A 22,823-nucleotide genomic window follows, 5' to 3' on the forward strand; every position below is an offset into this window, starting at 1 on the left:
TCAAACTTAAAGCAAAGCTTTTGATTATGAATTGAGTCGTACAACAGAAGAAGACGTAATGGTTCCTTCTTCAGAGACTTGCAGAGCTCTGTCTGTGCTAGGAGAGTCGAATGGAGACTTTAGTTTTACAACAGTATAGTGTCGGGTATAGTTCAAATGGTTGGATATAGCACTGGAAATGGTTGAAAACCACATTCCCTAATCATGTTGGTTCCTTGGACTCTGCAGGATTCGGGAACAATGATAAAATAGTTTGGTCTTGTCCTTGCTATATGGACAGAACAGTATTTTAAGTGCTGAGGCGCAGTGTTTAACCAAATGCCACGTTGCAGCAATTTTTCTAGTGTAGGTGGCACTAGAATTAAACATAACACAAAGCTTGATGATCAGTTGACCATTCCAGATGAAAAGTATTGCAACTCTTTGCAAATTTTTCTTTTACATTTGTCTTGATGTGTAGTTAGGACCAAAGTGTGGTTTAACCGTGTCACAGCCTTGGATAGACCAAGGCTTTAGGATATTACAGGATTACAGTTACAGGAAGGTTAGCTTCTGACTAATATTACAAAATCTAATTTGGGTCAGTTTGTGCTGGCTTGGGAATCTGATACTTTTTTTGGAGACTGCCATCCAGAATGTACACTTTCATTGTGAGGAAAAGTCGCTTGGCCTTCATGGCTGTGAAGCCCTAGCCATACGTAGAGGATAAACCAATGCCATGTCTGCGGATATCTAGAAACAATAGCTCTGAGCAAAGTTGAACTGCCTTTGTTTGTTGCAATGCATGTTGACTCTGACTCTCAATGACTTAAATGTCAACAATTATTTTACTGCTGATTAAATGAGCAGTGGTCATATGAAGGGCTGTACAACCTGCTGAATGTGGAGTTTTGGAATCTCTACATAGAACTTTAAATGGGAGGGCTTAGAATGTGGGAGAAGTTTGATAAAGCAGTACTTTTTAAATCTCCCCCCATTCTACCCAAGACAAGATGGAGCCATGTCTTCACTATGTCAAATGGCAACTGTGCTGAGCTGAAGAGAAGCTTTGGGTAAGCTTGTCTCTCTCACTAACAAAAGTTGGTCCAATAAAAGATATTACCTTGCCTGTCTTGTCTCTCTAACTGCATTGTAGTCAGAGGAGTGGGTGCATTGGGAGTAGGGGGCACCGAACAGGATTTGGAGGCCAACGAAGTACCAGTATTTGGATGTGACAGAAAAGAAATCCAAATAATTTGCTTAATTTAGGGTGCTGGTTGTATCTTTTTTTTTTTTTTTTTTTTTTAAAGCTGCCTTTCTAGTTAACTAATTGAGCATAGGTCCTTGACACGGCACCGGCAGAGGAAGATATGGCCACTGCCCCAAGACCTTATAGTGGAAGTCATACAGACAAAATTTCAATTAGGTTTCAGAGGAGTAGCTGTGTTAGTCTGTATCGGCAAAAACGAGGGGTCCTTTTGGCACATTAAACTAACAAATTTATTTGTGCATAAGCTTTCATGATCTGTCACCCACTTCATCAGATGCATGGAATGAAAAATGTAGTAAGCAGGTATAAATATACAGCACATGAAAAGATAGGAGTTGCCTTACTAAGTTGGGGGTCAGCGCTAACAAGGCCAATTCAGTTAGGGTGGATATGGCCCATTCCCAATGTTTTCACATGCCGTATATTTATACCTGTGTACTGTATTTTTCCCTCCATGCGTCTGATGAAGTGGGTTATAGCCCATGAAAGCTTATGCCCAAATAAATTTGTTAGTCTCTAAGGTGCCACAAGGACTCCTTGTTGTTTTTGCAGATTCAGTTAGATTATTTTGGCATGATGAGCTAAATGATTATTGCACACTGTACAAGATGAATTGTCTGGTCAGGTACTAATGTGGTGGTTTTTTTTTTCCTCCCCAGACTTATACAGTTACATTTTAGCTTGGAGAGAGGAGTGCTGGTTTCTTTCCCAACTGACCCCCTATTTTTCTGGCCCCACCAAAAAAATGTAAACCTTAAATTCCTCATGTAAAGTTCTAGTGCAAGGTTAGGCAACCTATAGCACGTGTGGCAAAGGTGGCACGCGAGGTGATTTTTTCAGTGACACTCACACTGCCTTGGTCCTGGCCACCGGTCCGGGGAGGAGGGCTCTGCGTTTTAATTTAATTTTAAATGAAGCTGCTTAAACATTTTAAACCTTGTTTACTTTACCTCTACCCCGATATAATGTGACCCAATATAACATGGATTCAGATATAACATGGTAAAGCAGCACTCCAGGGGGGTGGGGCCGCATACTCCAGCGAATCAAAGCAAGTTCTATATAACGCGGTTTCACCTATAACATGGTAAGAATTTTTTTTGACTACCGAGGACAGTGTTATATCGGGGTAGAGGTTTAGTTTAGTTTTTATATTATAGACTCATAGAAAGAGACCTTCTAAAAACGTTAAAATCTATTACTGGCATGCAAAACCTTAAATTAGAGTGAATAAATGAAGATTCGGCACATCACTTCTGAAAGATTGCCAACCCCTGTTCTAGTGCTATAGGAGATACACAGCTACATGCAGTTAGTGTTGCAAACAGTTTATGTGCAGGTGGATGTCTGACAAAATATTGATTGGTGGAAAGAGGTCACCAGTTAGCCCAATACGCAAAGTTCATATACCAAATCTGCTACTTTCTCACAACAATTTACACAACAAACCTTGTATCAGTATTAATGTTTAGTTGTGGTTAGCTGACATAGTGCTGGATATGATTTCTTGGCCTGTGGCTAGTACTAAATCATTTTCTGCCCCCAGCCATGTGACCCATGCTGACCCCATGCTTAGACATGGTTAAATTTCGTAGTGTGGACAGAGCTGGCTTGTTTTTCCAAAAATGTGGTGGTGATAACGATACCCAGTTCTCATATACCACTTTTTATCTGTAGACTTCAAAGTGCTTTACAAGGGAGTTCAGTATCATTATCCCAGTTTACAGATGAGGAAACTGAGGCACGGGGAGGGAACTGACTTGCCCACAGTTACCCAGCAAAGCTATGGAATAGAACCCAAGTTTCCTGATTCTCAGTCTAGTGCCATGTCCACTGGGCATGCTCCCTCCCCAAGCAGACCTTCCTGTGAGAGTTGAAGAACACAGTTTTTGGATATAAATAGCACCTGTAATTTGTATTGCACAATTACATATATGAACTACAGTGATCGGTTAATGAGAAATGCCTGGGTAGACTTGTTCCTTACACTTGAAGGATCTTGTGAGAAATAAGCAATCAGCATGTAACAAACTTTGTTACAAAAGATGGTTCAGTCTATGAAATAGAATAGCAAATGCTGCAGGATAAATAAATACAATCCACAACAAAAACAAACCCTGAAAGAGAATTGTCCTCTTCTAGACTTGAAAATCACAATAACATGGAGACTAGTTTTACTGGTTTTTATACCTTGTAATTCCTGTTTGCCTGCTTCTGTGTATGCTTAAAGAAAAATGCTGCTTCTGTATGTAGCTCCCTTTAGTAGTAATGTTAGTTTATTTTTGGTGGTGGACTAGTGGCGAGTTGTGAAAGACTCTATTAATACTTTTGTGTAAATTGAAATAGAAGGAACGTGTGTTTGCTAGGTTTGGATTCAAGAGAAATGTGTGGATTTGGCCTTTCTGTGTACACTTAAATTCTTTGTGCAAATACCTAGCAGAGAGTAGAATGAATACCTTATTTGTACATTTATTGTACTAGCTTATCTTCTCTTTGCTCTCAGGATAAGAATAGACTGTAGTTTAAATCTCACCAGGAGGGAGAAATTGTGTAGTCATAGCAAGTACTAGTACCCTCCAGTAGGGGGTTAGCGAGGGAGAGGGAAAAAAATCACATGACTGTCATCTTTGTGAAAAGAATTCCACTTCCCTGGAAGCATTTCATTTACAAAGGAGTGAATTGGAGCTTGAATATACTTACAATGGAATGTACCTCAACTCAAAGGTACACTCACCTCTAGGTTTCATAGTATTTTAGATTTTTGTCATTTGTGAGGTGGCCATAAAGGATGCCTGTCAGTGTCAATTATGATTGCTTTTTGTAATGTACCTGTCCAATGACTAATGGGCAGACCATACAAAGGCTGGAGTTGGAAAACCAGTTATTTGTTCATCATCCATTCTGCCTTCTTGAGGCAATGCAGCTTTGTTCCCTACAGCACGTATTCTAATGTTCATTCTAGTCTAGTTCTATAAGTAACAAGTGATACTCTGTTTTGGGTCACTGTGCAAGACTTCCACAACCTAATAAAACTTGATATCAGGAACTCTTCATGATGTATAGCCTAAATGTTTTACTATACCTCTTGTTTACTATTTTAAATTCTTCTAATTCCACAGCATTTGTACTCTTCAGATATTTGTAGACTACGTCCCCAGTTTTCACTTAACAATGCTATATATATTCAGCTATTTTTGATCATTCTGTCAATGTCATGAACTCATTAATATCTAAGACTTTGTTTTGGAATTGGCTGAGGGAATGAAGATAGTTTGTGGTTAAAAATTCTAGTTCAGGGCTGGATTTACATCTTGGGTGCCCCCAGCCACAGGGGCTCAGTCTCCCCTGCCAGCTGCGGCAGCCGGGAGCTGCGGCTGTCTGTGGTGGCTCGGAGCCCCCCACCTGCCTGTGGCAGTTAGGAGCTCTGAGCCACCGTGGGTGGTGGTGGTGTCCCACCACTTTTAACTTTTAGGCACACCACTGTCCACAGACACACACCCCCACTGCCCAGCACCCCAAGACACAGACCTCTCCCACTGTCCAATACCCCGCACCCCATCACTGCCCAGAGTTCCCCACAAACCTCTTCAGAAACCCACTCTCCCAAGCCCTTCCCTCTGGCTGCATTCCCCAGCCCCGTTGGGAGGTGACTGTCCACCAGGCTGAGCGAGGAGTGCTCAACAAGGCTGCATGGGGCTGTCTCCCCCTCAGCTGGCCCTGGCCCCTTCCAGGACCTGGGAGTGTCAACATTTTGGATTTTTAGGTGCCCCTACAATATTGGCACCCATAGGTACTGTGCCTAATGGGAAATCTGGCCCTGCCCATGACTCCAGATCTAATGATGGCTCTAAAGAAAACCTTTGCTCTGCCAGAAGTTTTGGCTATACTTGTTTATACTTAGTGTTTCCTATGGTAGCAGGTTTGGTTTACCATTCTATTTTCATCACGCCGTTCTTCACTAGAATAATAGAAGATTAGGATTGGAAGAGACCTCAGGAGGTTATCTAGTCCAACCCCCTGCTCAAAGCAGGACCAATCCCAACTAAATCATCCCAGCCAGGGCTTTGTCAAGTCAGACCTTAAAAACCTCGAAAGATAGAGATTCCACCACGTCTCTAGGGTAACCTGATCCAGTGCTTCACCACCCTGCTAGTGAAATATTTTTTCCTAATATCCAACCTAGGCCTCCCCCTGCTGCAACTTGAGACCATTGCTTCTTGTTCTGTTATCTTCCACCACTGAGAACAACCTAGCTCCATCCTCATTGGAACCTCTTTACTTTTTTTTTTTTCTTTTTTCTGCAGACTAATAAGCCCAGTTCTCTCAGCCTCTCCTCATAAGTCATGTGCCCCAGCCCACCAACCATTTTTGTTGCCCTCTGTTGGACTCTCTCCAATTTGTCCACATCCGTTCTATAGTGGGGGGGCCCAAAACTGGGCGCTTTACTCCAGATGTGACCTAACCAGTTGTAAGTAGAGGGAAATACACTACAGACCTGTTTACTCCCGAATCCGCTTAACACGCGGTAGTGCCATGCCTCCCAGTGCTGGCTATTTAATACACGAGACTCGTTAACACGCGGAACAGGAACTTGCTATGTAGCTCTACAGATTTGCTCACTAACTCACTGACATAGAAATCGACAGGAAGTCCGGAGCAGAAACATGTTGTACGTCTTTACCACCAACGGGGAGCAGGGGGGGAAAGGGACAGCAACGTTAAAGTACTGCCGCAGCAGCACTTCAAGGACAGTCCTTTGCTGTGGCAGTGCTTTAACATTGCTGTTCCTCCCCCCCTTCCTTCCCCCTCCTGCCAGCGGCTCTACCGATAGGGACCCTGCCAGCGGCTCTGTCGATAGGGACCCTGCCAGCAGGGGTGCCGACGGCGGAGGCAAAAAGGGCAGGGACATTAAAGCGCTGCTGAGACAGCACTTAGGACGGTTCTTTGCCATGGCAGCACTGAGCCGCTGCTGACGGGGGGTGAAGCAAGGTTAAAGTGCTGCCGCGGCAAAGGACCCTGCAGCGCTTTAAGATCCCTGCCCCTTTGCCCCCCTCGGCCGCCAACGGGAAGGGAGGAGGGGCAAAGGGAGCAGCTGCCCCGGGGCTGGCGATTTAAAACGACCCGGGGCTCCAGATGCTGCTACCGCTGCAGCGGCGTCTGGAGCCCTGGGCCCTTTAAATCACCATGGGAACCCCGGGCAGTGCAGACCAGGCAGCCTGGAAGGGCTGGCTGGGTGATACTGACTCCTAGCCCCACCCCTTCCACCCAAGGCCCTGCCCCCGCACTGTACTGGTCAGTGTCCTGAGTTACTTTCACGGCTGTGGGGTAGTAGTAGTAGTAGTGGTTTTTATTAGATTACACATTTGAATTTATATTCTTGCAAAGTGCCATTAACAGATAGGCCTGCAGTATTTGGGACACTGTGAATACATATGTAATCCTAGATAACTGTGTGTAGATATCTTAAGATATTTCAGCATGGCCCTCTTAACCTGCGGTCAGTTAACACATGATCATGACAGCTTGACTCCCGACATCCACACGTAAACGGGTCTGTATTGTAATCACTTCCCTTGATCTTCTGGTAATGCTTCTACTAATGCAGCCCAAAATGCCGTTAGCCTTCTTGGCAACAAGAGCACACTGACTCATATCCAGCTTCTCCTCCACTGTAATCCCTAGGTCCTTTTCTGCAGAATTACTGCTTAGCCAGTTGGTCCCCAGCCTGTGGTAGTACATGGGATTCTTCCATCCTAAGTGCAGGACTCTGCACTTGTCCTTGTAGAACTTCATCAGATCTTTTTTGGCCCAATTCTCCAGTTTGTCTAGGTCACTCTGGATGCTATCCCTACTGTCTAGCATATCTCCCTCTCCCCCCAGTTTACTGTCATCTGCGAATTTGCTGAGGGTGCCATCCATCCCATCATCCAGATCATTAATGATCAAAACCGGCCCCAGGACCGACCCCTCGGGCACTCGGTTTGATACCGGCTGCCAACTCAACATTGAGCCGTTGATCACCACCTATTGAGCCTGACGATCTAGTTAACTTTCTATCCACCTTATAGTCCATTCATCCAGTCCATACTTCTTTAACTTGCTGGCAAGAATACTGTGGGAGACGGTATCGGAAGCTTTGCTAAAGGCAGGATATATCACGTCCACTACTTTCCCCATATCCACAGAGCCATTTATTTTGTCATAGAAGGCAATCGGGTTGGTCAAGCGTGACTTCGCTTGGTGAATCCATGTTGACTGTTCCTGATCACCTTCCTCGCCTCCAAGTGCTTCAAAATGGATTTCTTGAGGACCTACTCCATGATTTTTCCAGGGACTGAGGTGAGGCCGACGGACCTGTAGTTCTCCGGATTCTCCTCCTTCCCTTTTTTAAATATGGCCACTATATTTGCCTTTTTCCAATCGTCTAGGACTTCCCCTAGTCGCCACGAATTTTCAAAGATAATGGCCCATGGCTCTGCAACAACATTAGCCAACTCCCTCAGCATCCTCAGATGCATTGCATCCGCGTCCATGGACTTGTGCATGTCCAGCTTTTCTAAATAATCCTTAACCTGTTCTTTTACCACTGAGGGCTGCTCACCTCCTCCCCATACTGTGCTGCCCAGTGCAGCAGTCTGGGAACTTACCTCCTCTGTGAAGACAGAGGCAAAAAAAGCATTGAGTACTTCAGCTTTTTTCACATCACTGTCACTAGGTTGCTACCCCCATTCAATAAGGGTCCCACACTTTCCCTGACCGCCTTCTTATTGCAAAAATACCTGTAGAAACTCTTCTTGTTACCCTTCACATCCCTTGCTAGCTGCAACTCCAATTGTTCTTTGGCCTTTCTGATTACACCCCTGCATTCTTGAGCAATATTTTTATACTCTTCCCTCGTCATCTGTCCAAGTTTCCACTTTTTGTAAGCTTCCTTTTTGTGTTTAAGCTCACCGAAGATTTCTCTTTTAAGCCAAGCTGATCACCTGCCACATTTTCTATTCTTTCTGTGCATCAGGATAGTTTGTTAAGGCTTCCTTAAAATGTTTGTTAAGGCTTCCTTTCCGCCTCATATTAGCTTTCCAGGGGATCCTGCCCATCTGTTCTCCGAGGGAGTCAGTCTGCTTTTCTGAAGTCCGGAGTCTGTGTGCTGCTGCTTTCCTTTGTTCTTTTTGTCAGGGTCCTGACATTTTGGTATTTCCTTTGTCCCTTTCTTGCATTTCCACAACAGTAATCTTAAATAATGATCCTCATATATTCGCCATCTCTGGAACAAATATTAAGTGTTGTATGAAATCGTTTCTTCCAAAGTCCATATCTCCACAATTAAACTGGCCATTATATTACCTTCTCAGGTAGAACTGATTTTTTTTAAATTGTTTATAGGCAGTGTGGTGTATTTGGTGTTTGATTTTTTTTTTAAATTTACTCCATGAAATCATCTTACTAAGTAGGAGCCCTAATGTTTCATACAATAATCCTTTATTTAACTCACCAGGGTAGTCCGACTTCTTAATATGGTTCTGTAATTGTCTTGTAAATTCTACCTAGTCGTTATTGTTGTAAGTCAGGTGGTGGTTGTGTGCACACCAGTAGCTCGATATTATTGGAATTGGGAGTGATATTTCTGTAAATAATAGCAGTGACAAAGATATGAAGATTTGATATCTGAACATTGATAGAGATGGTAATATCAGAACACTTAGAAAGGAGGGATGATGAGACTAATCCCTATTGATAACATGGCTACCAATGTTGCTGTTTTACTGTCAGGTGCAATACAACCTGCTGTCTTGGTGACTGCACAACAAGGTGAGGTTTGAGAGATCTGAGCTGGCTAGGCAGACCTGATTGTGAATGAATGGGTTTGTAGACAGGGGGCGGGGAGGGTGAATTGGAAATTAACACTTTCTCCCCTCCCACCACTTATTGTAAAATGTCTTTTTACGTTCTGAAAGTAAAACAGGTAGTGGAAGATGAGACTGGGCACTAGGTTTCTCCCTTTTCCTTATCACTTTCCATAATATTGCACCAAAACATTCCCTTTTCCCTCACTGTCTCATATTTTCAATATGGAAAAAATGGCCAGCTTGTGTGCGTAGGAGGTGTGGCCCCACCACTTACTTTGAACACCAACTGCCTCTAACTACTAGTGATTTTCCATACTCCTTAATAAACTTCTTGATCTTATCTGTATCTTAAGCTGATAACCAAAGAGGACCTTCAAGTTAACTATACTCTTGAGGGTATCAAGGCATGTAATCCATTCTTGTAAATTTTTTTTTTGTTTGAGGTAGGTGTTTCTAAACCAGTAAAAAAAAAGCTCACTTACAATACATACCCCCACACATTGTGATGACATTATTAGGCCTTCCCCCCCCAAATTGATCAGTTCTGGAATGTGTGGGTCAGTGTTGCCTATAATGGATGCATATGTGCTCAGCAGAAACAAGGCAATGGGATAGTTTGCCAGTTTTTGATGGCAGGTTAATATAAAACATTATAAACTACTGAGAACTGTTCACTTAGCTGTGAACATGTACTGGTCTAAATTGTATAGCCTTTGCTAAAGGAATAGTTTGTGATATGTATTATTACATACATAAATAAACTGGTTAATTTGAGATATTTAGCAGACATCAGAATTAGTACATTTCATAGCTACTATTGGCCTCTTCCAGGAGAGATTTAATGTGGTGGTTTTTGTTTTTTTTTAAATTGAAGCAGGCCAACTAGGGCATAGATTTGTATACTTGCATACAATGCAACAGCTTCCATAATTGCAATAATATCTAATGAGAACAAAGCACTTGGAGATGTTGAGCTGGTTAGGTTACTAAAAGAGCTTATCAATCCTAAATTAAATAGAAGGGGTGCCTTAAACACTGCAATACTCTAGAATACATTCCATTGCAACTGCAGCAGGCAAAATGAGTGAACCAGCTGCAGGGAAGAGTGAACATTTTCCCCTAAATGTAAATTTTAAATCGTGGTTTTGTAACACTTGTATGCAGGGCACAGGAGATTTTTGTATTTGACTTTCTTCTCATTTGTGTACGGGTTTTTGTTTCAAGGCATCTGGAGTAATTGACTCTGTTTCATGCTCTTTTAGCAAAATGCATGAACTGTTTATCAGATTTCCTCTCAGACTACCGTTGTCACTATACTAAGATATTTTTGCTTTAAGTGCCGCTGTTGCTACCACCAATTCAGCTCCACCAGTGGTAACAATGTTGGGAGCGTGAGTGAAAGAAGGGACCAGCTGATACTGTAAACACAGCATCATCTAATCCTGCTCAGAGAAGGTCTATACAAAACCGCTTACAAAGGCTGATGGCCAGTAATGCTGCCATTGTTAGTTACCACCAGGTGATCTGAACTTGTGATAGCAACAGTGGGAAAATTTCAACCAATGCTTGTAGATGAAACCATAGGAAGGAACTTCAGATATTGTCTAATTCTTGATGTCACTTCCATATTGAAGGCCTTATATACACAAGTACAGTTTCCTTAGGCTTTCCCATGCTTACTACTATCAGTGCAGTCCCAGTGGTGCCTGATGTATTGGTAGCTGCTGATGTTGTGTAAACTTGCTGTAAGCAGGGTAAAATGATATGTTACTTGAAAGCCTGTCATTCCTCCTTGAGACTAGTGTGTACTAGCGCTTCTGCTATCACTAGGTCCTTTGGAGCTGCAGCAGTGGGACATCTGAGAGAGAGAGAGAGTCTAGTGCAGACATGGTATATACATTATTTTGTCAATAATGGGAGATATTTTTAGGAACTTGATTAGGTAAGAATTTTAGTAGGTAAGACAAAGTTGGAGATAACTTTCAGTACTTAGCTTGTTTGGAGTGCTACACAAAGAAAGGAATCCCTGCCCTGAAGTCAGGTACCCTCTGAAGATACAACTGCTACTACACAGGACAGTGCAGTGCATACAGCTTGAATTAAAAAAGTGTGCAGCTATCTTCCTGGTCAATGTTAAATTCCTTTTAATCCTCATGAATCTTTCTTTCTGTAGGAATTTGTTTACTAGAAAACAAACCACAGGACTGGAGAAACAAAATGATTTGAGCTGGAAGTTATTTGGAAAAGTACCTCTGAGAGAGAATTCACAGAAAGATCCAAAGAGAACACAGAAGGTATTTGCTTATCCTTTATTTTGGTGGTTTCCTTTGCTTTAGGGTTGCTGTTGCACATTGAGTCTGGTTAAGTTGTGTGATTTACGTCCATGTCTCTGAAGCATATTAAGCCCTTCAAACAAACAAAATTACAAATACAGTTTTCAGTGGTGGGCTGGAACAACCAATCAACCTCTCACCCTCAGAATGTTCTTTCTTTGAATTATATTTTTTTTAAATCCAGTTAGCTAGTCAGAGTGCCATTTTAAAAATAGTAATAAGCTTAGCACCTTGTCTCAATAGGGTTGTTTGTCTTGCTGGTAGGGTTGGACGCTTAGGCCTTGCCTAAACTAGGACCTGGTCTACCCGAGGAAATTAAATCGGTATAACTGTCACTTAAGGGTGTGAAAAATCCACACCTATAAGTGATGCAGTTAAACTGACCTAACCCCCATGTAAACAGCGCTAGATTGAAGGGAGAATTCTCCCATTATTTTAGCTACCACCTCTCAGGGAGGTGGATTACCTATGCTGTAGTATTTTCAAGTGTGCATTTGATTTAAAGGTGTCATAGATGAAATTAGCCAACTCAATATAACTATCAACTTCAAAGAGTTTTTCTGTTAAACTTTTTAATCTCAAATTTAGATGTGTTCAGCCTGCAAGATTACTACAATAATTTAGCAGCCCTAACCTGAAAAGGGCTGCCAGAAATGTTCTGGATAGGTAAACTCTGTGACTATAGTTACAAAATGAAGGAGCTGTGGGATGGGGAAGAGTATCACTGAATGGTACTTAATTGGTACACACAAATATTTTGTATTGGTAGCCATCAGGAGCATGACACCTTTTGTAACTGATATACCAGTATAATCCCTAGTGTGGGTGCAGTTATACAAATATAAAGATGCCTTATGCTGGGATATTTTATTGGCCTCTTTGTATAGGAATAAAATGTATTGGTATAAGCACACTTACATTAGTGTAAATGTGCCCATGCTAACGGGGCTTTGTAGTGCTGTAACTATGCTAGTATAACTAAAGTTTGACAACTTTTTTGTGTATACAAGTCCTTGGTTGTCATGTGAAACATCTTTGCAACTGGAGTAGCTGGAAATTTGACTCTTAATGAAGTGTTAAATTATTCAGATATTTGCTTAAATTCTTCCACCCCACTTACTGGAAAGAGCTTCACACTTCTATTTGGTAAGAGGATTTTTTCAAGTTCTGACCTGAAGTATTCCTTTCCCTGAAAACTTCTTCTTCTAAAATTACTGAAGTGGTGCTTTTCAAATGGCCATCTGTGCATCAGACTCTTGATGTGAACACTTACCACCATTGATTCCTGGAGTTTTATTAGGCCCTATGGCAGAATATGATTGTTCCCTGTAATTTCAGTTGTTCGGTGTTCTGTACTTTGTCTCTTCAAATGGAACAGAACTTACCAGTACCCTTAACTATTCAGTATTCCCAAATACTACACCTGTTAAATCTTATAGTAGAATTCCTTAGAAAAGGATAAACAATCATTTACAAAGCTTTGCAGTATCTTTCTCAAAAGGCTTTAATCACACTCACTCACACTAGCCAGTTGAGTTTATGGCTGAACCAGAAGTGTTTAAACAGTCTTCCCTAATTGCTCTCAAATACAAATAGAAATGTTTTCAGAAAGTTAAGTTTCGTTTGCCTCTTTCCTGAAACAAATTTTCAAAATGTGGAAATTCTGAAACTTTAGATACCATGACTCAGACTTGAAAGAGCAGAAGAGTAGCTGACTCTGTTCAAACTGTGGAAAGGCTGTGTCAAAGTTCCCCTGAGTCAATGGCTCATCATGCCAAGGTGTCTAAGGCACATCTGTTTCATAGCCAGTGGTACAGAAGGGAGTATAGTGGTCAGCATCATGTCTGACCTAAAGCAGCCTTTAACTGACCTAATCCAATGAATCAGGTACCTATTTTACAGCTGGGTGAACTGGAAGTAGCCTTTCAGTGCGAGACTGGGCAAGTCTCGATCTTCAGGATTGTAATTGAGCTCCTTAACCAATCAGCCACTTCATTTCCTAGAGAGAGAAGTTGGAGCCATGAGAAATAACATAGCTGCTCTGCTGGTAGAGAGGAATGAACTAGTTTAATTTCAGTCCTTTGTATGTTGTGATGTAAGGCTACGTTTACACTTGCCATTTAAAGTGCAAAATGTCCCTTTTTTGTGCTAAAACCGTCATTCTGAGTTTCACCGCAAAAAGTCATTAACAAGTGTAGACGCTCCCATGGTTTCAGTGCAAAAAAAGACAGTTTGTGCTTTAAATGGCAAGTATAGACACACACAATGTGCATAGATAGATAGATAGATACAGAAAAAAAGATGAAAAAAAATTGACATTGCAAAACAATGTACTTCTCATTACCTTGCTCTCAGAAACAGCTGAACCATTTTGGCTGAAACTTTCAGGTACTGCCTTAGGCTGAACGTTTTTGGAAATGGAAAATTTCAGCCTAATTGGTTAAAGTTTGGAAGAGTTATAAACAACAGAAAGCAGTGTGTTACAGTGGAAGTTCCAGGAAACTTTAATAATAGTTTGTGCTATTAAACCTTCCTAAAATTAGAAGTATGCAATATTATTGTAGTTGTGTTGATCACAGGGTATTAGAGACACAAGATGGGTGAGGTAATATCTTTTAGTGAACCTGAAGAAGAGCTCTATGTAATCTTGAAAGCTTGTGTCTCTCACCAACAGAAGTTGGTCAACTAAAAAAACATTTCTTCACCCACCTTGTCTCTTTAAAATTAGAAGTCATGATCATGTTCTTTGAATGCTGTCTGTTCAGGGAAAATGTCAGTTCTATTGTTTCGGAGGAATGGAAAGCATTAAATTACCTTTTACTGGTCTTGAATAAAGAAGTTATTACATAAGGTTTGTTTCCAAGAATGTCTCTGCAAAATCTGGGTGCAGATCGGGCCCAGAAAGAGTATTTAAAGTCTAGGCCTGTAACATTAGAGCATAATATGTGGCATATTCCTACTTGAAGGGTCAAGAGGTATTTACTTAAATCTGATTGTGACTATCCCTGCAAAAATTTTAATTCTGGAATTCCTGTACCTTACTACTAGTAGTATGTCTGTAAAAGGTAAATTGTGAAATCTGACCAAATAGACTGGTATTACATTCCAACCTGAAGTTCTCCAAACCCTGGTTCTGGGAGACTACTTGAGGGATCAGGTTTGAGACCATGGGTGTTTCTTTGGGGGCACAAGACAAGAATCCTATTGTGTTTAACCTCCAGAGCACATGACAAAAACAGCCCAGCAGGTGCACCATAGGGAGGGAAGCCATCTCTGAGATACCTGTATCCCAGACCACTTTGAGGCTGCATAGCCTAATATCCATCTCTAGAGTCACTATTTGTACAAAGCCCACAAACACTAGTGCACATAACTGATTGTTTTCTCCACCTTTAGATTATAGAAAGGGTAGAAGAAGAGAGTAAAAGGCTCTGCATGCCACAGCTATAACCTTGGCATCTAGAATCGGCAATCGATCTAATAGTCCACTGACTATATCAGCAAAGGTTAAATAAAACTTCCAATGTCACCTGTTATTCAGATTGTTCTCCATTTTATGGTGTCACTTCCAGCTTGAGATTGAATCATGTTAGTTTTCTCCTAATTGTCACCATGTCTTCCAGGTACTGAGAGCACAGCAAACTAAAGGAGATGTGCCTTTGAATGTCACCCATCAATTGGTGACATTGCAGACCAGAAGGACACTCTGTCTCCTCCCCTTTATGCATTAAATGAGTGGTGATGAGAGAGATCCCTGTAGAAGGCCACAGGAGGGCTGGCAGAGTACTTGTTACCTTTTGTAATGTGAGCGAAATAAGACCATTGAAGGGCCTTCTATCCTCTTACACAAAGTTCTGCTAAAACCTCTCAGTTCATGAACCTCCAGCCCTTGATAGAACTAACAATCAGATGGACACATTACCTTAGTTAGGAGGAGAAAATAATTACTCATGACTTACAGAAATTTCTGTAACAAATCTGTGTTTAAAGCCACACTTGCAGATGAATGAGGTCAAAATGCATATGTAACTGCTCTGGTCCCACCACCTCTTAACTTTTCCAACGGTGGAAAGCTAGAGACTGGTTGGATATTGACAAGGTAATTAAAATGGAGACAGCTTTTTGAGCAGGGGCCTTTTCACTGCCAGTTTAAATTTGGCTTGCATCCTGCTCCCTTGTAGGGAAGCATTAACTATCTGCATCAGTAATCCCCAAAATCTGTCAGTTGTGGTGATGGATTTAATGATGTAAAACAGCTGCTTGGAGTGGGACTGAGTCCACAAACTTACTTCATGTAGGCTCCTGAGCTGCAGTCCTGTCAATAAATCCTGACATGAGTTGCCTGAGTTAATTCTACTTGGCATCCTACAGAAGCGATGCTCTGTATTCCATTATCCGTCCCCCTAAGCTATCCATTCACCTCAGTTTTGCTCAATGCTGATTCTTCCTCCTTCCACAAACTATCATGTCTGTGAGTGAATTGTTTAGATTTTAGAAACTTTCCTTGTGTTTATAAAAGCCCAACAGGATAGCCCAGGGGGTATGTAACCTATGGTACGCGTGCTGAAGCTTGGCACACAAGCTGATTTTCAGTGGCACTCACGCTGCCCGGGTTCTGGCCACTGGTCCGGGGGGCTCTACGTTTTAATTTAATTTTAAACAAAGGTTCTGAAACATTTTAAAAATCTTATTTACTTTACATACAACAATAGTTTAGTTATATAATATAGAGTTATAGAAAGAGACCTTCTAAAAATGTTAATGTATTACTGGCATGGGAAACCTTAAATTAGAATGTATAAATGAAGACTCAGCACACCACTTCTGAAAAGCTGCCGACCCGTGGGATAGCCTGACATTAGGGAATAATAAGATGTGCAGTACTCTATCTCCACATCTCCCAAATTTTGGGAAATCCAATCTGATTGGATTTTGCTGCCAGGAGTCTCTCTAGCATTTAGCAGGTCAAAATGGCTGATACATTGAATATTTGGTCAAGTCAGCTGCTCTTGTTTTGGCCCAGACATCAATCCTTTCTGGGAATACTGTGCCAGGACAGCTAAGTGGAGCTCTGTGACTAGCCATGTATTTTGATTAGAGACTCATAGAGTGAAGTCACTGGCTTATTCATGATTCACTCTTTTGGTTCTTCTACCACATGAGTACAAGACAAGTTTTTTTTGTTTTGTCTCTTCTTCCCCCCCCCCCCCCAACTAGATGTAACCATTAGAATTTGCGAGACCAGGTCAGTTTTGAAGGAGGCAACCAGATCTTTTAAAAATCTTCAGAGTTTTCATTTACCCTAATATTTTAAGTACTTAGTATTTTTTCCCTTCCGTCAGTCTCATTTGGGACTGAAAGAAATCTGCAAGAATTATGTGAGCGATATGGCAAGCTTATATATCCCTGTGGACCAGGGATAGTATATAGCTCCTGGGGAGCATGGTCCCCCTCATGGAAGTAAGAACAGTAGTGGTGATTAGGCAAATTCATTTAGGGTGTAACACCTGCAGAGAAGTGTCATATATACTAGTTCAAACTGTATTCTCCAGAGTCAGCAGATAAGACTGTTGAATAAATTGTCTGAGTTTAAACGAACTCTGCGCCTTCTTTCTGATCACACAGACAAACAGGGCCTTCGGTCCAGTGGGGCTCCCAGTCCTTCCTGGGAAGGATTGGTAGGACTTTGACCTGCTGAGGGCCCGTAAGACTGATGTTTTCTCTGTAATGCTTTCACCTTAAGAATAAATGTTCACTTAGAAAGAGCTGTGTGGTAACTCATAACTGGGGGCAATTAGAACTGTTCATAGCCTATGAGGAGAAAGCAGAATGCAGAAGGCCTGTTTAGGCAGTCTGGCTTGCTGGGGAACTCTCAGCGTAGGTGGTGAACTGTGCAGCCTAGAAAAACTCTGGTCAGGAGGGAGAGAGATGTGGGTCTCCGCCCAACAGAGGTAGTGGCTTAGGAGTTGAAAACCTAAAAGTGGGTGCCCATAGACAGGAAATACAGGTACTGTTTCGCTGAACTGTTAAAGTATAATTTTAGGAGATGTTTCAGTATAAAACGGGGGGATGTGTGGTGTGGAGTTTTTTTGTTTTTTTTTGTGGGGGTGGAAATAGGGTGAGGGGAAACAAATCTTTGAACTGTGAAAAATTGAGAGAGCTTTCTTAGGGTTCCATCCTCTCTCCCCTCTGATTTTTTCTTTTGTTTTATTATCCTGATCAGTCAGCATGAAAAACCAATTACAATTAATGAATTTGACATCTGATAGAACCAGCTCATTAATTGATAAGCATATATACCTGTTAGAGCTGAGAGTGTTCACACAGGGGTTTTGCACTGTCTTTAAAAATGAAATTAGATAAACAGTTGAATAAAACTGGTGTAATTTTGTGTAGACAAGCTGTTAGTGCATGTAAAACACACACCTGTTTAATCAGTTTTGAATACTAATTACCTTCAAAAAGCCTGTTAGGTCAAACTGGCTAACCGATGTGTCAAAAGTTGTATAACAGCCAGACTGGGTGGGTGAGTGAGTGGAGAGTCATTTAAAGACAATGGATAAAATCCTGGGTCCAATGAAGATGATGCAAAACTCCCTTTAAAATGGGGCCAGGATTTCACCCAAGGCCTCTCTGAATATAAAGCCTGTAGGGTAGGGGAGAACAGAATTGTACTCGTCTTGTGTTCTTAAAGCGGTTTCCTTATCAGGAAGTGGTATGTTGTAAGGGTGTGACTGCATGAATCAGCTGGTTTGTTTTAGTCTGTTTGCAGAGTCGGCTGTAACTAGCCAAGGTCCTACGCAATAAGTTATTACTCCAAGGATAGTGATGTATATTGAGAGAAGACAGATTTTAGCCATGCCCTGAGAGGTAGTTTAAATTCCTTCCTATAATTCTTCTGTAACTACCCCCTAAATAAACCAAAGGATTTTAAGTATGAGCTCCCTCCTTCAGAATAAAGTATTTTCCTTAATCCTTCTGCTGTAAATCACTTCAGGGTTAAAATCAAGAATGGAAATTGGTCTAAAGGAAAACTTCTTAGGCCTTATGAGTGAGTTGGGAACCCAGCATATGTCTATAACTGTAGGGTTTGTGTTACCATATTATTATAATATGGAGTGAACAAACACCTCTTAAATATGCAGAGATTTGGATCCCTTACGTTCAATGTAAATTATTCCCCCAGCATACACATCAGTCATCTTTCTGGATTTTGAGCACGATCATGACCATAGGAGGATTCATAGAGAGAGTAGAAATATTGGCAAGTGTCTTCAACCACTCGGGTTCACATAATACCCAGGGTGGAACTTATCTAGTGCAGAAGATTCTTCCAGGCGTTGGGTAACGCTTAAACCGTAAAAGAAGAAGCAGAGGAGCCCCAATACTGGGAAGAACTGCCTATGTAATTAGATTGCAAAATACTCTTTTACTAAAGAGTTAAAGGCGAGTTACAAAGGGTTTGCTAAAGTTACAAATGAGCTTATAAGATTCCAGTACCAGGAGCTTTTAAAAGGACTAGCTCAGGAGCTCGCTGGACCTTTAATGTTGGTTTTTCATTAAGTCTTGGAAGTTCTGGAAGATGGGAAGAAAAGCTAATGTTGTATCAAGTTTTAAAGAGGGTAAATGGGGTGACCTAGGTCATTGCAGGCCTGTCAGCATGATGTCGATCCTGGGCAAGACAACAGAGTGGCCGATAAGGGACTGAATAAAAGAATTAAAGGTAGGTAATGTAATTAATACAAGTCAATGAGGGCTTATGGAAAATAGATCCTGTGAAACTTTTTTGATGAAATTATAAATTTGGTTGATAAAGGTAATAGTGTTGAGGTAATGTACTGAGACTGCATGACACTTTGATTAAATTGTATAGTCTGATTTTTTTTAATGTGACACATATTAATGTATTAATACTGGCTAATTGATAGGTCTCAAAATGCCACTGTAAATGGGCAATTATCAAGCAGGTCTGTTTGCAATGGGGAGTTCTTGGCCCTATGCTGTTTAATATCTTTATCAGCAACCTGCAAGAAAACATAAAATCACGACTGAAAAAAATTTGCAGATGATGCAAAAATTTGGGGGAGTGATAACTAATGAAAAGGACAGGTCATGGATTCAGCGCAGTTTAGATTGGTTGGTAAACTGGGCACAGACAAACAATATATACTTGAATATGACTAAATGTAAGTGTATAGATCTGGGAACAAAGAATGTAGATCGTATTTAGAAGATGGGGGACTTTTTCCTGGGAAGAAGTGACTCTGAAAAAGTTTTGGGGTTGGTGGTTAATAACTAGCTAAACATAAGCACCCAGTTTAATGCTCTGGCCAAAAGAGCAAATTTAATTCTGGGATGCATAACAGGGGAATCTTGAGTAGGAGTAGAGAAGTTATTTTACCTAGATATTTGGTACTGGTGTGACCGCTTCTGGAGTGCTTGAACTGTAGGCACCAGAAGTAGACACAGAAGAATGTTGATAAATTGGAGAGGGTTCAGAGAAGAGCCATGAGAAGAATTAAAGGATTAGAAAACATGCCTTGTAACAGTGGTTTTCAACCTTTTCAGATTATTGTAACCCTATCAAGAGTGTGAAGCCTGAGCCTCACCACCCAGGGCTCAAGCCCAATCCCAACTGCCTGGGGCTGAAGTGTGTAATTTAGTTTCATGGGGCCCCCTGTGACGTGCAGCCCCATGCAGTTGCCCTTCTTGCCACTCTCCCTAACACTGGCCCTGTACTTGCAACCATCCCAAAACCAGTCCTGTGACCCCCAAGTTCAAAAACATTGATCTAGAAAGTTGCTGTACCGCTCAGAACACCTCTGAGTACCCCTATCAGCACGTGTACTCCTGGTTATGAACCACTGTCTTATAGTGACACACTCAAAGAGCTCCATCTATTTAGTTTAACAAAAAGGAGATAAGTGGTGACTTGATTAGTCTGAAAATACCTACATGGGGAACAAAGATTTCAATCTACCAAAGAAGGATGTAATAGCAGTTGCTGTAAGTTGAAGCTAGACAAATTGAGGTTGGAAATAAGGTGTAAAAATGAGGAGTAATTTACCTTTGGAACAATTTACCAAGAGTCATGGTGGATTCTCCACTGACAATTTTTAAATCAAGATAGGATATTTTTATTAAAAAAAATGTGCTGTAGGAAGTATTGTTGGGAAGTTCTGTGGCCTGTGCTATACAGGAGGTTCTCCTGATAGAATTCTGCGCCAATGTAGAGGTGCAGAATTCATATGGGCTACGTTTCTGTGCTCCCCCACCCACTCATAAAAACAAAAGAAATCTGTGGGGGGATGAGTGTCTCTTCCCAAGCAGCACATCTGTTCCAGTGTGCTTGGAGCAGCTTCAGAAATGAAAATCACTGTGTGGGGGAGGCTCGGTGTGTGTGTGCGCCTGTGGGGGAGACATCGATTACCGTCAGGGGACAGGACTAGCCAACAAATTGGAGACACTCTGTTCCTCTCTTGATACTGCGGCTCCAGGGGTGTGGAGGAGGGTAGGTCTCTCTGTTATGCGGGAGGAAGGCTCTGTCCCTAAGACGGAAGTGTAGCAGCCTGCCTGCTTAGTAAAATGTAACTTCTTGAGAATTGAAAAAAAAAACTTAATTAAATATTAGTATTATGTTACTGAAAACTGTTCTGAAGTTAAAGCAAATAGCTTTTGTAAAAAACCCACATTTTGCCAATGTTGCTGGTTAATTGATCTCATTCTCTGAGGCAGAAATGTAGCAACCTATATGCATAGTAACATTGTTAATTATTCTGTTGTTAACTGTTCCCATTCTAAGGCCCATGCCATGCCAGAGTGGTGTAAAGCCTTATGAATGACAGTAAGGGAATCGGCTAGGAAGGTCTATGTGCTTTCTCACTTTTTTTTTCAAATGGCACAGGAAAAAAGACTTTTGAGGGCAAATAAACATTTACCACGCAGTCAATAAAATGTCAGGACAATCCGAACCAAGCACTTCCCAAAGTACCTAGCTAGGTTCAGGACAATGATTAGCAAAACTGTATGACTTTGCTGTGTATGTGTAACTTTTTTGAAAGTCTGAGCCATTTAAAAATGACGTTCTACCTTTTTTTCCCCCCTATTTGGTGTTCTGTAAAGTAATTTAAATTAAAATCCAGGATTATAACTAGAATGCAGGGTATTAGTTTCCAAGTATTTGTACCTTTAACTTTCATGTGTTCAGGACATGCTGAATAGTTACTGTGACTTTTTTCTGTATTGTAGTTTAAGTAACTTGCCAAAACAACTGAAACTGGTGTGATTATATTGCATTATTTTGACACATAAAATTTGCAGATTTTTTTTTTTTTTTTTTTTGGTGCAGAATTCCCCCAGGTGTAAAAGGGGTACGAGGAGATGATCAGTGGTCTCTTTTGGCCTTAGAATCTATGAAGCTGTGATATACTAGGTAAACGTTGGGAAATACTAAGTGCAGTTTGTTTGAGATAAAGTTCAGAATCTCCTGTGGAGTCTTTACTTAATCTGTGTTGAAAGTACATTTTACTGTCGCACGTTCTTCTAGTACAGGGGCGGGCAAACTTTTTGGCCTGAGGGCCACATTGGGTTTCCAAAATTGTATGGAGGGCCGGTTAGGGAAGGCTGTGCCTCCCCAAACAGCCAGGCATGGCCAGCCCCTGCCTCCTATCCGACCCCACTTCTTCTTGCCCTGACTGTCCCCTCTGGACTCCTGCCCCATCCTGTTCCCTGACAGCCCCCCTGGGTCCTCCGCCCCATCCATGCTCCCTGTCCCCTGACCGCCCCTGAACCCCCTGCCCCTGACTTCCCCCTGCTGCCAACCCCTCCTCTCATTCCTGACTTGCCACTCTTGCCCCCCTCGACCCCTGCCGCATCCAACCACCCCTTCTCCTTGTCCCCTGACCATCCCTGAAACCCCTGCTCCTGACTGCCCTCCACTGTCCCCTGGGACCCCTGCCCCCATTCAACTCCCCTATTCCCTGCCCTCTGACTGCCCTGACCCCTATCCACACCCCCGCCCCCTGACCAGTAGCGGCGCCAGGGTTTTTGGCGCCCTAGGCAGGGGTCCTTCTGCGCTCCCGGTTGTTGACAGCAATTCTGCGGCGGAGGCTGTCCTTCCGCGCACCCGGTCTTCAGGGCACTTAGGTGGCGGGTCACGGAGCGAGTGAAGGACCTGCCGCAGAATTGCTGCTGCTGACCCAGAGCGCGGAAGGACCCCCCGCCGCCGAATTGCCACCGCGGGCGGCAAAATGCAACCCTCCCAAATCCTGGTGCCCTAGGCAACTGCCTAGGTCGCCTAAATGGAAGCGCCGGCCCTGACCCTGACCCCCACACCGAACTCCCCTGCCCTTTATCCAACCCACCCTGCTCCCTGCCTCCTTACCGCTCTGCCTG

At 42.1% G+C, this 22,823-nt stretch overlaps 1 protein-coding gene across 2 annotated transcripts in view; it reads left to right on the forward strand.

Moving 5' to 3' along the window:
• TBC1D14 (TBC1 domain family member 14) overlaps nucleotides 1-22,823 on the forward strand; it is a 97,523-nt gene that overhangs the window by 20,414 nt on the left and 54,286 nt on the right. For both annotated transcript variants that reach the window (XM_050947608.1, XM_050947609.1), the window contains exon 3: nucleotides 11,270-11,390. In XM_050947608.1, the coding sequence (XP_050803565.1) occupies nucleotides 11,270-11,390 (121 nt within the window). The remainder of the gene's footprint in view (nucleotides 1-11,269; nucleotides 11,391-22,823) is intronic.

This window comes from Gopherus flavomarginatus, chromosome 3 (assembly GCF_025201925.1).
Source record: "Gopherus flavomarginatus isolate rGopFla2 chromosome 3, rGopFla2.mat.asm, whole genome shotgun sequence".
NCBI lineage: Eukaryota > Metazoa > Chordata > Testudines > Testudinidae > Gopherus > Gopherus flavomarginatus.